The 15502-nt window shown below is 42.9% G+C and overlaps 1 protein-coding gene across 1 annotated transcript; it reads left to right on the plus strand.

Moving 5' to 3' along the window:
- Positions 1-1223: 1223 nt before the first annotated feature.
- On the plus strand, positions 1224-12673 carry LOC128323673 (pepsin B-like). The gene is made up of 9 exons (XM_053247217.1): positions 1224-1279; positions 2312-2465; positions 4209-4326; positions 5921-6039; positions 6718-6917; positions 8481-8603; positions 10726-10870; positions 11323-11421; positions 12521-12673. Exons 1-9 carry the CDS (start codon positions 1224-1226, stop codon positions 12671-12673), a joined length of 1167 nt encoding a protein of 388 aa, XP_053103192.1.
- The last annotated feature ends 2829 nt before the right edge of the window (positions 12674-15502 follow it).

Below are 15502 nucleotides of genomic sequence, written 5' to 3' on the forward strand. Positions count from 1 at the left end.
TTGCACGTCAGATGTTCACGTGGGCACCATTTTGAATTGGAGTGGATGACATCATCACATACCACACCCTTTGGGCATCCCTATGTGTCCCTACATCTGTTGGAAATTTGGTTCAAATCAGATGGGCGGTTCACAAGTTCGCCCACTTGCACCTCAAAGGTTTACGCATCCACCATTTTGGATCGGGGTGGATGACATCATCATAAACTATGCCGTTGAGGTTTCCTTAAGTGTCCCTACAACTGTACCTGATTTGGTTCATACTGGTCCAGGGGTTGAGAAGTGGATATGGGGGACACACGGACACACACACAGAATGCCAGGTGAATGCCAAGGAGCCCCTGGTGGCGCAGTGGTAAAAACTGCCGCCCTGTAACCAGAAGGTTACAAGTTCGATCCTGACCAGGGGCTCAAGGTTGACTCAGCCTTCCATCCTTCCGAGGTCGGTAAAATGAGTACCCAGAATGTTGGGGGCAATATGCTAAATCATTGTAAACCGCTTAGAGAGCTTCAGCTATAAAGCGGTATATAAATGTAAGTGCTATTGCTATTGCTATCTCATGTCTACTGAAAAGTAGGCTAAAAATGAATTTCAAAATCACAGTAGGTACTAGTAGACAAGTAATCTACTTCAGCTAGTAGTCTGACTGAAAAACCTGAAGGTCATCTGAGCTAATCACAATTTTGATTCAAATGCGTCATTGAAGATAGTGTCAGACTGAAGAACTTTCCAAAGTCATGATTCAATATAACCCAATGTTTTAGCAAAGAGAAGCTTGAAGTTACTCTTGATTTTATGCTGGACTCAGATCAAAACTGAGCCTATCCAGCTTTCTGTAAATACTTGTCACAGCAATTGTGATTATTAGTTTTCATTATTTCTAAAAAGAGTAAGAGCAAATTTCAAGGGGACTGATTATACTTTTGCCTATTGATAACTTATCACAGATTTTCCTTGCTGCTAGCAAAAGCTTTGAGTATAATCACTCATTCAAGGGTACGGATTGTGTTTAAAATCTGTTCTACCAAAGGAAATTGATTTTCTATCATCCATATAAAAATAGAAGGTGGAGATATTGGGTGTACGTCATATGGAAAATAAAGAGTAAACAGATAGGATAAGAGAATTGTCCTGAATATAAAAGTGGGGACATGACAGTTGTAACTGTGGACGGGATCTGTGGATTCTCTAAGAGGTCACATAGCTAGAAACACTGATCACCATGAAGTGGCTATTCCTGGTGCTGGTTTATCTCCAGCTATCTGAGGGACTGGAGAGGTGAGTACCCTAACTATGGCTTTGAACAGGGGTGGCCCCTCCATAAGACAGGGTGAGATGGTCACCCCAGACATGGGTGCAGGGGACAGCAAGTGCTGGGTCCCCTCCACCATGCGTGCTAACCTACTGTCTCTGCTCTTCCATGCCTGCGCTGTGTGTTGCATGGTGCTCATTCACCCCACTTCTCGTGCTCAGGTGCCCCACATCTTTCCTCCCTCAGCTGAGCTAGGAACAACCCTGCTGCCACTGCCTGGCTTGGTGGCTGGCTTGCATGTTGCTACTGCTGCCTAAGTAGGTGGGGGACATAATATTGGCCTTCATCTCAGGAAGCAAAACGTCTTGGACCACCCCTGGCTCTGAATGAAATGGAAATACAGTGGTCCCTCGACTTACAAACTACTCGACATAAGTATTTTTCGAGTTACAAACGGCAGTTTTAGATCCGGTTTTAGATGCGGTTTTTTCAACTTACAAATTTTTAGATTGGGTTTCCTCGACTTACAAATTTTTAGATGGGGTTTCCTCGACTTACAAATTTTACATGCGGTTTCCTTGACTTGCCTGCCTGTTTACTGCCTGTTTATTCTTGAAAAGAAATGTTCCTGTGCAGTTTGCAAGCCTTACTGGGGGTCTGGGTCTTTTTTCTAGGCTCCGGAACGCATTAATCCGTTCCCAATGCATTCCTATGGGAAACCGCTTTTCGACTTATGAATTTTTCGACTTACAAATGTGCATTCGGAACGGATTAATTTCGTAAGTAGAGGGACCACTGTACCAGTGATCGGCAACAGGGCATGTATTTCCCAGTGTGTTTCATGGCATAATGACAGGGCAGGGTTAAATCTGAACTTTTAAGGTTTGCACATGTATTCCTGCTTCCTCATATGCTTCCTTGCTTTGAGTAGCACGCAGCATGATGGCCTATTTACAGTTCCCAGTACCAAAGAAGAAGAAAGTTAGTGAACAAAAAGACCACTGGACGAAATGGAAAGGTCAACAATATTCATGATGATCTCTTTTCTTTCTATGCAGAATCATTCTGAAGAAAGGGAAATCCATCCGGGAGAACATGAAGGAGAAAGGAGTGCTGGAGGAATTTCTGAAGAAGCACCAAGTGGATCCTGCACTGAAATACCACCTGAATGAATATAATGTCGCTTATGAGCCGATAACCAATTACTTGAATGTGAGTATGAAAACAATTCCTGTCTCTGTCCATCAATCAGAGTTTGTATGGTCTGCTGACTACATTTCTCTTTCTTTTGCTGTTGTGTGTCATTAGCATATTATATTTGCTCATCTTGGGGTCAGTTCACACAACTGTCTCTATACGTGGTGAGATGTGGGTTGAATTGTGATATTCACCACTCCCGCACTTTCTCCTGTGGGTGATTGTGTGCTGGTGACTGAGCAGAGCAAGTGCTGGTCTTGTGGTAGCAAGCATGGCTTGTCCCCTTAGCTAAGTGGGGTCCACCCTGGTTACAAATGAATGGGAGACTAGAAGTGTGAGCACTGTAAGATATTCCCCTCAGGGGATGGAGCCGCTCTGGGAAGAGCATCAGAGGGTTCCAAGTTCTCTCCCTGGCATCTCCAAGATCGGGCTGGGAGAGATTCCTGCCTGCAACCTTGGAGAAGCTGCTGCCAGTCTGTGAAGACAATACTGAGCTAGATAGACCAATGGTCTGACTCAGTATATGGCAATATCCTAATGCTTGTGCCAGAGGGGCAGCTTCAAGAACACATTCAATACTCATCTCCCTGTGCTCAAAGGTCCATATGATCGACTCTCAGTCTGAAAATAGTACACTGACATTTGTCCATCTTTTAAAGGTTGCCTCAATAAGTTACATTTGGAACATTTGAGTGTGTTCTGCTATTCTGCTTGTGAAGTACGCAGAATGAGGACTTAATGATATCTTGTATGCTGTCAGTTCAATGATAAATAAGGATCACTTTCAGTCTAGAGTCAAGATCCTGAGCGCACTTGCTGCCAAAGCTCTGCTTGATGCTTGCAACAATGATTTTTCTCTTACTGAGGAGGCAAGCCATGAAATGGTTGTGTAACATGTCTGTTCAGTGGTGGAAAATGATATGGGGTGAAAGCAGCAAGCAAAACTATGGCTCCATGCTTGTCCTTGCTTTGGGTCTCTTTCTTTGGGTCCTGGTAGTTATTGAAGAAGGTTAAATGAAGGGCTGATTTGTACATTACTAGTTTAATATAAAGTTTAAATAAGGATTTGATGCATATGTAGAGCTGACATTTGAATGAACAGCCCCCTCCCCCATATGATAAAGGGACATGCCAGGGAGGCATTAGACACCCACAGAAACATCAGGGTGGCCATGCACTTGCTGTGTCCCACTTTTAATTGCATGAACCAAGGAAGTATAATCCTGTCATAGGAACATAGGATGCTGCCATATACTGAGTCAGACCACTGGTCTATCTGGCCCAGTATTGTCTTCACAGACTGGCAGTGGCTTCTCCAGAGTTGCAGGCAGGAATCTCTCTCAGCCCTATTTTGGAGAAGCCAGGGAGGGAACTTGAAACCTTCTGCTCTTCCCAGAGCGGCTCCATCCCCTGAGAGGAATATCTTACAGTGCTCACACATCAAGTCTCCCATACATATGCAACCAGGGTGGACCTTCCCTGCTTAGCTAAGGGGACAAGTCATGCTTGCTACCACAAGACCAGCTCTCCTCTCCTTGCATAGTTCTGCCACTCCTAGCTTGGAAAGTTGTGTAATTTACCTCCTTTATGGGAGGGGAAGAAATTTAATTCTTCATGCATTATTTTGAGCTCCATCCCCAGTAGAATACTAGAATTGAATGCTGTGCTCAGTAGAATACTAGAAAAGCAGGAAATATATTAGTAGTATTTCAAAGTGTTTTGAAACCTTCCATCTCACCAAAGCTTTTCATTCCTCAGACTTTCTACTTTGGAGAGATCAGTATTGGGACTCCACCACAGAACTTCCTGGTTGTCATGGACACAGGCTCTTCCAATCTATGGGTACCTTCTGTCTACTGTAATACTGAAGCCTGTGGTGAGTAACTTTGAAATTAGTGGGTGGGGGGAAGAGCACTTCAGAATATTTTTAATGTACTCCATGAATGACCAGTCATAAATTTTCTCTTCATAGTGCTGTGTGAGATAGGCTAGGTAGAATGGTTGAATTGTCCAAAGCCACCTAGAGGTTATTCACACATGGCTTTATGCCTTGGAGTATCTGAAGAGCGAATCTGCTTTGAAGCAGATTGGCAAGATGTTTAATTTGAGGCATTAAATGGACAGTTGACATAGTGTCGGCTCCTCTCCGCAATCCCTGGCAGATCTTTTTCCTGTGCGTTCCCACCAGCTGGTTCTGGGTTTTTCCTCCAACCAATCCTTGCAGAGGAGGAGGTGAGAGAGCTTTTTTGTTTTGTTTTGTTAGTTTGACAGTGTTGCAGAAGAACAGCATGATGAGTTGTCATGGGATCAAAGAGCAGAACATTTAACCTGAGCCTGCCAAATCGGACTCAGATCTTTGCTGATTTTTAGAATGAACTTGTCTTTGTGAATGAATGCCTTCATCACCTCATGTCTGTTCCCCACCACACACACGCACGCGCACACACCCCAGAGGCAGGGAAGTTTAAAGTAGAAATCATTGCATTCTCTGTAATTAAGAAAAGTGCAGGTGAATCAGCTAAAAAGCGGGGGGGGGGCCTCAGGTTACATCAGGCTGTAGTCTCCATTCTGCATATCTAAAGTCTGTGTTAAGACCCACATTTTGCAGTTTGTGCTTGCATTTAACTCAGGAATTTCTCCCTCCCCCTCCCCTGGACCCCCTCTACAGAATGTCACCAATCTGCTAAAAACCCTCCCCATCCCCCAGCACTTGCAATTGCAAATACTCAGAACAGACCATACCCAACAGCTGTCAAACTCCCCTTCACTGAGTTTTGAAAAATGCCTAGTTTTGAAAAACACCACTCCACACATCAAGGGAAAGTGTCGGGGCATAACAGGCTTTTTTCAAACGCCACTGGAAATAGAGGATTATTTTAAGTCGGACATAAATCGGGCTAAGCAAGTATGTGCAGCCTCAATCCGGGGGAAAACAGAGTTCTGTCTGTACTGGTCCCTGATAGCCCGAACAAACTTGAAGTGAAGGCAGGTGATATGTGGACTCACACTCTCCATCCCAAAGAAGATTCCAACCAAAAGCCATGTGTGTAAAGCCTCCTGGAGAACTTCATAGCAGAGCAGAGATTTGAGCCCAGCAGGGGCACTGACAGCATTGGGCCACTGGGGCAAATGTCCTGGTCTTCTGTGCTTCATCACAGGCTTTATTTAGTGTCCTGGTCCTCTGTGCTTCATCACAGGCTTTCCTTTGGTAAGAGCACTTCATCAATGCCATTAAAAGGAAGCCTCTCAGGTACATCTTTGGAAGAGATGCCCTTTTTCATGCCTTCTTTTGCCAAATGTTGGGTATTCCTCATCATGAGAAACTCTTTAGTGAAAGGCTTCATCTTAACAGAGTCAGATATGTGATGAACTCAACATTGCAGGAGAATGCACACTGCACACTAATGGACATCTTTCATTGTCACATGGAGATCACAATTTGTCAGCTTTGCTTATTTTTTAAATTCTAGGTAACCACAACAGGTTCAATCCCAGTGCATCCTCTACATATTCCAACAATGGGCAAACCTATACCCTCTACTATGGAAGTGGTGACTTGACTGTGATGCTAGGCTATGACACTGTGCAAGTAAGTGAAGTTTGCAGCATGCAGCTTACTCAGCCTTAACTGTGATGCATTCTGGGAATCCTAAATTTATGTTCAAGTTAAGAACACCAGGAAGAACCTGTAGAACAAGAAATAACAAATAATCTTGTGGCACCCTAGAGACTAACAAATGTATTGAAGCATAAGCTTTCGTAGACAAATGTTTACGTTTTTGTGGTTTTAAGTTTTGAGTAAACGGTTGGGCTGGCTCTGGTGGCTGCAGACAATTAAAATTTCTCTCCAGGCTTTGGAATGTTGAGCCACCAGTGTTTCAAATCACAGGGAGAAAACTCTCCTGGAGTATGCCTCTATGGACAAATGCTGTACTTGGGGAGTTCTGGGAGTATAGCTAAGGAGTGCACTGGTACAGAGGCAGGGCTAGCCAGTGTGTTTCAATTCACCCAATCCAGTTTGAATGACATCTGAATTGTGTGACAAAAGATTTGGGGGGAAGCCAAACAAAGCAGCCATCCCTCCAAAGCACTTGGGATATCTCTGCTTCACAGGGAACCTGGGGCAATTTATTTCAGAGCATGATTGTTTCCTAAATGAATGTACACCTCCTTGCTTGGCCTCACTGGTAATAAGTTGAGTTACTAGAGTTCATAATGGTTATCATGCTCAAATGATTGCGGGGATCTATTTTACCTTGTCTTTCAGGTCCAGAATATTGTCATTCAGAACCAAGAGTTTGGCCTGAGTGAGGATGAACCTGCCAGTCCTTTCTATTACGCCAATTTTGATGGGATTTTGGGCATGGCTTACCCTGCCATGGCTGTAGGGGGGTCATACACTGCCATGCAGCAGATGCTGAGACAAGGACAGCTTTCCGAACCCATCTTCAGCTTCTATTTCTCCCGGTAAGATGTAACAACAATCTGTACTGTTGTCTGGGGCCAGAGATCCTGCTGTAAGAATTCAAGATCATGCTTTAAATTTATTTATTTATTTAACAAATTGATATACTGCCCAAAACCTATGTCTCTGGGTGGTTCAGAGGAGTTAACCTGAAACAGCTAAATTGCTACTCACTGGTTCCATTCTTATAATCACAAATATACTTAAGGAATGACATACCAGCCATGAGCTATATGGAAGAAGAGAGGGGATAATACATATGTTCTTAAATGTCTTGATTGTGAGGGTTAAGAAACATATTAAGAGATAATTCATAGTATGAGCGTGTGCTCAAGTTCACAATGCAAATCAAGTTTACTGTTGGCCTTAACTCACTTTAGCTATGCTTCCCACCTCAAAATTGGAGTGGTAAAAGAATAAATTTTCACCAGCCTTTGAATGGTGAATTGGTAAATTCTCAATTTACCAGTTCACCATTATTGGAAGACTGAGAATCTATGCTTTGTGCATGTGAGACCAGAGGATAGGTGGTTTGCATTAGTTGATCTGTGACAATGTGTACCTAATTTATTCATTCATTTATTTATTAAACATCTATACCATCCAAACTTTCATCTCTGGGCAAAATTTGTTCTCTCGCAGCTTGTCTACCCCATTCTCTCAAGCATACTTTCTCTGCTTACAGGTGAAACTCGGAAAATTAGAATATCGTGCAAAAGTCCATTAATTTCAGTAATGCAAATTAAAAGGTGAAACTGATATATGAGACAGATGCATTACATGCAAAGCGAGATAAATCAAGCCTTAATTTGTTATAATTGTGATGATCATGGCGTACAGCTCATGAAAACCCCAAATCCACAATCCCAGAAAATTAGAATATTACATGGAACCAAGAAGACAAGGATTGAAGAATAGAAGAATATCGGACCTCTGAAAAGTATAAGCATGCATATGTATTCAGTACTTGGTTTGGGCCCCTTTTGCAGCAATTACTGCCTCAATGCGGCGTGGCATGGATGCTATCAGCCTGTGGCACTGATGAGGTATTATGGACGACCAGGATGCTTCATTAGCGGCCTTCAGCTCTTCTGCATTGTTTGGTCTCATGTCTCTCATCCTTCTCTCGGCAATGCCCCATAGATTCTCTATAGGGTCAGGTCAGGCGGGCTTGCTGGCCAATCAAGCACAGTACACTGTGTACTTTTCAGAGGTCCGATATTGTTCTATTCTACATTCCTTGTCTTCTTGGTTCCATGTAATTTTCTAATTTTCTGGGATTGTGGATTTGGGGTTTTCATGAGCTGTACGCCATGATCATCACAATTATAACAAATTAAGGCTTGACTTATCTCGCTTTGCATGTAATGCGTCTGTCTCATATATGAGTTTCACCTTTTAATTTGCATTACTGAAATTAATGGACTTTTGCACGATATTCTAATTTTCCGAGTTTCACCTGTATTTCTGTGTTCACTTATCTATGTACAGTATGTGGACCTTCACCAGATTAATAGTGGAATAGCTAACCTTGACTGTTTTTGTTTATTGCTGCACCACCACAGCCAACCAACTGTCCAGTATGGAGGGGAGATGATCTTGGGTGGTGTAGACAATCAGTTGTTCTCTGGGCAGATTTCCTGGGCACCTGTTACCCGTGAAGTGTACTGGCAGATTGGTATTGAGGAGTAAGTGATATTCATAATCTACGTGCTATCTATGTCTGACTGCTCTTTTCTGCTTTGATCCCCTGTTTCTATGTTCCTTTCCAGGTGTCAAACAGCAGTCTTTCCCCTCTTTGGAGGGCTAGCCTTTCTGTAGAAAGGCTGAGGGGGATAACCTTATTCACATCTGCTACTTTAAAATGTGAATGTGAGTGAGGGAGTGTTGGTATGCCTACTAAAGTAAGGTAAAGTTATGCCATCGAGTCAGTGCTGACTCTTGGCAACCACAGAGCCATGTGGTTGTCTTTGGTAGAATACAGGAGGGGCTAACCATTGCCATCTCCCTCGTAGTATGAGATGATGCCTTTCAGCATCTTCCTATATCACTGCTGCCCAATATAGGTCTGGGAAGCAAACCAGCAGAGATTCAAACCAGCAACCTCTTGCTCCCTAGGCAAGTTACTTCCCCACTGAACAAACAACACAAGAAATGAAGACTGTACAAAGAACTAAGGGCATCATCCAGCCAAAGCTACTTTTATATAGCATTAATTTCAATGGGAAAGTTAATAAAATAAAATAAAACAAAACAATCATTTTTAAAAGTAGCAAAAGAATCACAAAATGGTGGACATCGCTTCAGGGGGAGAGAGTAGGCTTGCTCTACACTTTTTTTAAAAATTAAAAGCTACTTGCGCACTGCAGGGTTTGTGTGGGACAGTGGGGGAGCAGTTAGCCTCTAAGGAAGTTGAATATTAGTAATACAAATAGTTTTTTAAGATCATAATGTGGTGGGAGCATGAAGAGATGTCATGACACTCATCACTAGTTAAGTGATAAACTATTAGTGACATTAGTGACACTCATCACTAGTTAAGTGATGAACTACAAGGAACTATTCAGCTGGGAATTGCGATGTCTATGCAATCACATTTTGTAGAGTACTCTCAACTGTGAACCAGGTTGTTTTTTGTTTTGTTTTTAAAAACAAACATGCCTGATCTATCTGTCTATCTATCTATCTATCTATCTATCTATCTATCTATCTATCTATCTATCAGTCTGAGTACTGAGAAAGCGTAATTGTCCTACAAGGGAAGTTCTGTTTGGAGAAAAACTACTACTAAATATGTGTTGCACTTATGGACACAAATCCAGAAATATGTCTTCTTCAGTACTCTCTGCTTGGATTGCCAGGATCAATTCAGCCTCAAACAGCACCTAAAATCCTTCTTAATTGGCTTCTGCCATTTTGGTTCTTCCAGTTTTCATTGTCATTAGAGCTTTACTCATCAAAACCTAGTACATTCCTGAATTTTCAAATGTTTTCAATATCTGAAAGTGAGATATAGCATGGAATTGAAAATTGGCACTCATTTACCAGTAAGGTGGCATGGATCCACAAGGAATGAAAACCTTTGGATAGTACTGTAGTTTATGTGGAGTCTCTGCAAAGTGCTGTGTTATTTCATGGCCACAGTTGTATCTATAAATTAAAGATTACATGGACTTTGTATCTATAGATTAGGAATTGTTAAGTGCTCAGGTTATTGAGTCGTAGGAGCTACCTTTTTCTCTTAACCATTGAGGCTATTCTCATGATTGGCTAAAATTGAACTAGGGGAGCCTAGCCCGATTTTAGCAGAACGTGAGAACCACCAGGCGAGCCTGGTTGCCTCAAAGCGGGTAACCCGATTGCGAAGCCCTCCCCTTAGCCCAGGTTAGCAGAGTGAGCCCTCTGCTAACTGGGGTTTCCAGATCATGTGTTGCCGCGGTGCAGCTCCACGCCGTGGCAACTCATGAGGAGACCCCCGACCAGGAGGCTAAAAAGCAGCCTTCTGGCTCGAGAGCCTCTCCAGCATGCCCTGCATGCTCACGCAGAGCATGCTGGAACTTCCAGGGGCCATGCAGCCCCCAAACTCCCAAGCCCCCGCTGGCTCCATCACGGAGCCGGCAGTCGTGTGGGTGGCCGATCCGGCCGCCCAAGGCTTCCCCTCTGGTCGTCTGCAAGGAGAGTGGGCTAAGCCCACTCTCCCCTCAAACCTGCTCTCGGCAAGTCTCACCGATCATGAGACTCGCCTCATTGTCTAGTTTGTTTCTTTGTTGCTAATCTTATCCTCATAACATTATTTGCTGTTGTCTACAGATTTACCATTGGCAACCAGGCTACTGGCTGGTGCAGTGAAGGCTGCCAGGGAATTGTGGATACAGGCACTTGTCAGCTTACTGTCCCACAGCAGTACATGGGGAGTTTTTTGCAGGCTGTGGGAGCTGAACAATACAATGGCGAGGTAGGTGGAGGAGGAAAGCTTGAGGAGTTCTTCCTTGGGGTATCTCAAATAATGTATGCAGTTCACACATCACCTCAAGAGAAGAAGATGTGCTAATATATGCCAGTTGAAAAGCAAACCCAGCATCCAGGTTAAAGGCAGGCTTGCTAGAATGCAGAAGACAAGTGTGCACCTAGCTCCCAGAGACTTCAAGCTGGTTCCGATTGGAAACAGAAGGCTGAACTAAATAGGCCTGATCCAGTTCTTATGTTCATGGGCAAGATGGCTGGTGAAATTGCACAGAATGGGATGGCTAAGAATATTTACAGTAAGGCTTATATTCTCTGCATCCCAACAAAATGAACTGAAAAAATTTGGTTGTCAGTCTGTTTTCTATTAGTGACATAATCTGACCAATCTCTATTCTAGCCTATTGACAGAGTTAACCACTCTTTATGTTTGTTCTTTCCTAGTATGTGGTGAGCTGCAACAATGTGCAGAACATGCCCACCATCACCTTTATCATTAATGGAGTCCAGTTCCCACTGCCGCCCTCTGCCTATGTCACTGACGTACGTATCCTATATTGATTAACCTAGTCCCTCATCACATATTTTAAGACTTCAAACTTAGATTTGACTTCAAACCTAGATTATAACAGTCAGATTCTGTCAGTTTTGCTTAGCTCACTCTGTTCTTAATCATGAGGTGTCTATAAGAGACAGCTGGGCGCTTTCCAGATTAGACCCTGCAACGGGGTCATGTTGGATCTCGGAAGTGTGCTTTCACACTTCCCGCATTGTGACAGCGCAGTCCTTATGTGGACAGCAAGATCCAGTTCACATTGCTAATGCCTTATCTCAAATTTAATCGCTGCGATATAGAGCTCGGACGACATCGTATATACGGTGTAAGGAAGTTGCTGGTGTTTTGGGTTGTTAGTTGCTGCGAGACTGTCCCCCCTGTTGTTTATGTTTTCAGTCTGAATTGCCTGAATGGCATTTTGTTGCTGTTGACCAGCTAGTCTGGAAAGTGCACCCTGGTAAGCAGGGTGCTCAGGGTGGCATATTTTTGCTCATGACAATTGTTGTCATAATACTTGGCCATTTTTCTTGGTCTTTTGTTATGGTCATCTTTCTGAGGTTGTGACAGGATGGGTCCCGTCCCAGAGGCCATGGACCTTTGATGGATCTATTTCAGAAACATCTGAACTGTTTCTCTAGATTTTGAGATAGAAAGATAATTTGCCTAGAACCATCTGCTCTGGCTTTTATTTTTAGAATCAATGGTATTAGAACTAGTGCTTACAAAAGCAGCAATAGTAGAGTGAAGAAGAATCCCACCATATTGTTGCTTCTGCTGGTATACAGACGGTGCTCACTGTACTAATCACTATGGCCATTATCTGCAGTGCAGTTGGTTTTGGTCTTGCACAGGCTGAAGGCAGCTGCAGTGTGGTTGGTGAGATACTTACTGAAGCACAATGTGTTCTGCTGCCATAATACTTCTTGCAAGCCTTAGGCAACTACATTCACATCAAATAGCAACAATCAGAAATAGAGATGGACACCTGTATTCCTTCAGTGTGATCTAATCAGGACCTGATTTCAAATGCTTTATGCTATTTTCACCAACAGAAATGCAACTAAAGCTCTTTTCCTTCTTTTGCAGAATGATGGTTATTGTTCAGTTGCAATTGAGCCTACCTACTTATCTTCCCAGAATGGGCAGCCTCTATGGATCCTGGGTGATGTTTTCCTTAAGGAGTATTATTCAGTCTTTGACATGGCCAACAACAGGGTGGGCTTTGCACCATCAGCCTAGACAGGGTGAAGCCCATTTCCTTCCTAGACTAATGTTGCTATTGCTTTGGGGTATGTCCAGATGGAGGAGGTTTTTTTGTGGAGCATCAGTGAACTACTACAAGAACTGCTCGCTGGAGTCATATTTGGGCATCCACATCTAAGCAGTTCTTGCTGTAATTCTTCCCACTTTTTTCTGTCTGAATGGGAGCAGATATTGTGACATATGTTCCCTCTATTTTCTGGTTGAAGTCCCTACCTCAGTCATTCCCCCCTGCTTACTGTGAGCATGTGTTGAAAACCAGGAAGCTCTCCTCTCCTCTCCTCTCCAAGCAGGAATGTTGTTGCACTGGAGTTGCACCAGACTGGTATAACACAAAAGCACTGACGGTCAAGAAGAAACTGTCAGAAAGAAAGAAAGAAAGAAAGAAAGAAAGAAAGAAAGAAAGAAAGAAAGAAAGAAAGAAAGAAAGAACCAAACATCACTTAATCAGCAATAGTCCAAACGAGGTGATTTAATCTCATTCCACTCAAATAGGAAAACTACACTAAGATCATTCTCACAATCATTACTAGGGTGGGGAGGTCAGGTGTGGGGGGAGGCAGGGTTGAACCTACCTACCTCCCCCCCAGATGATTTGCCATCCTCTGAGTCACACACAGCTCATGCGCCCACACAAACCCATGCTGCTCTGAGCAGTGCAGGCCAGGAAGAGGCCAGGAAAATGAAGCCCAGCCTCCAGGTATCCTTAAATGCACCTCACGAGGAGTGCAGTGCATTGAGGGATTTCCCTCAAGCCAGGCACTCTAGGTACCTGGCTCTGTGTCTGCTTCGGCTGTGTGCAGCCCAAGCAAACACACAATCCTGTACCTGGGTAAAAGGGTGTGCTTGCACCCTTTTATCCAGGTAAAAGGGCAGGTAAAAATCCCAGGCCACTCAGGAAGGCAGTGCCAGCATTGGTCTTGATCCCGGTGAGTAACCTCACCCAGGTAGGGTTGCCCAAGCCTGGGTAGGGCTGCTCATGTGAACAGCTTCTCTGTTGTTTTTCCAGATGTCTGCAAAACCAGAAAAATGTTCTTAACCTAGAGTACTATAACTATAGAACGCTAAAATGAGGGTGGGGGGGTGAGATGGCTGGTGAACTTCCCCTTAGCAGAGAAGTCACCCAAGCAAGCCTGTCAATTTGAACTAAGCTGGTCAATTGTATCTCAAGGCCCTCAAGCTAGCAAACAAAAGCAACATAGGTTTGATGAGTGTTTCCATTTCTCTGAACACTGTTGCTTCTTCATTAATCACTTCTTTAAACCATTTTCTCTCAAGGTATCTTTCCCTTTAATGATTTGGCTTCAGTCTTACTCAGGCTTTCCTAGGAGAGTAAGCCCTATGGACTTAGTGAGAATTACTTCTGAGTAAACATACACACAACAGGCTTTACCGAAAGTTTACAGGGAAGTTTTACTGCAAACTCGAAGTTGTCAAAAACAACAACAACAAAAACAACAAAAGCCACCCAACACACATAGTGGATTTTTTTATCCCAGATATAAATCAGCCTACACCAATGTGCAGTGAAAAACCCAAATTCTGTGTGAACTTCTCCCTGATAACTCGCAGGGACTTCAGGATAAATCTGGCCGATATGTGAATACACCCCCTCCATTCTGGAGGAGGTGTGAGTTAAAGGACTTTAAAGGCCCCGTATGAAAAATTTCCTGTTGAGAGTACAGTACAATTTCTTCCTTTTAAAATTTTTTAAAATTTCCTGATAATTTAGCCTTTCTTGCACAGGCTTCAGCCATCGACTATAAAGGGAAATCACTAAAATGTTTATAATTGGGTAGATTCTTGTCAGAACAGGCTAGTACCAGCTGCATGGTAGAGCCTTGTATCATTATATTGTACTATTATACCATTCAGATTTCTACCAAGTAGCTCAAAGAGGTTCTACTGGGATAAACTTTAAAATGTTGTGGAAGCTTGATGTTTGGCCATTTTAATCCCCCTGTGTTATCTTCCTGATTTCTTGGAGGAGGATAGAAACAAAGTTGATAAATGCCTGCTTTAAAGTGACTGCAGTGACTACTGTCTGCCATCTCCAGCGGAAAGAAAATTGATATTTTTAAAAACAATCATAGTTTTTTAAAAACTCTGTGGATACCAGCAAGAGCAGAAGATGGCATTGTCCAAGTCTAGTAAGACAACAACAAAAATTTTAAAATGGGAGCCAGCTAAACAATTTCCGCACAATGGAAGGAAAGTAAATTATGGTGATTTGAAAACAGCTGAAAGAGCAGTTGCCAATAACTGAGAACACCTTGAAATTAATGGAATTGCAGCATAATGCCAGGATGGCAAATGTATTTTCTTATAAAATAAAATAAAAAGATATGGGACTTGAGAGGCTAATAGAGAAATAAAAGCAAAATACTGCACAGGCTGAGAACAGAAAGAGATGTTTGGCAGGAGCATAGAAGCAAGTGTGGAAGTTAGGGGCAGACCCATGGGAGCCAGCCCCCTCATCAGTCACCACCACACAAATAACTACACCTTCAAAGCTTGAGCTACGGACATCCACACCATTCATTCATTCATTTATTCATTCAGTGTATTTCTATGCCATACCAAACTTGCACCTCTGGGAAGTTTACAATAAATACAACATAAATACAGCATAATAAAACAACAATTAAACATTAAAGACAATTTTAAAATCACAATTAAAATCAAATTAAAAGCTTGGGTGAATAGATGTGTTTTAAGCAACTTCTCAAACACTGCCAGAGATGGGGAAGCTCTTACTTCAACAGGGAGCACATTCCAAAGCTCTGGGGCAGCAACAGAGAAGGCTGC

This window comes from Hemicordylus capensis, chromosome 4 (assembly GCF_027244095.1).
Source record: "Hemicordylus capensis ecotype Gifberg chromosome 4, rHemCap1.1.pri, whole genome shotgun sequence".
NCBI lineage: Eukaryota > Metazoa > Chordata > Lepidosauria > Squamata > Cordylidae > Hemicordylus > Hemicordylus capensis.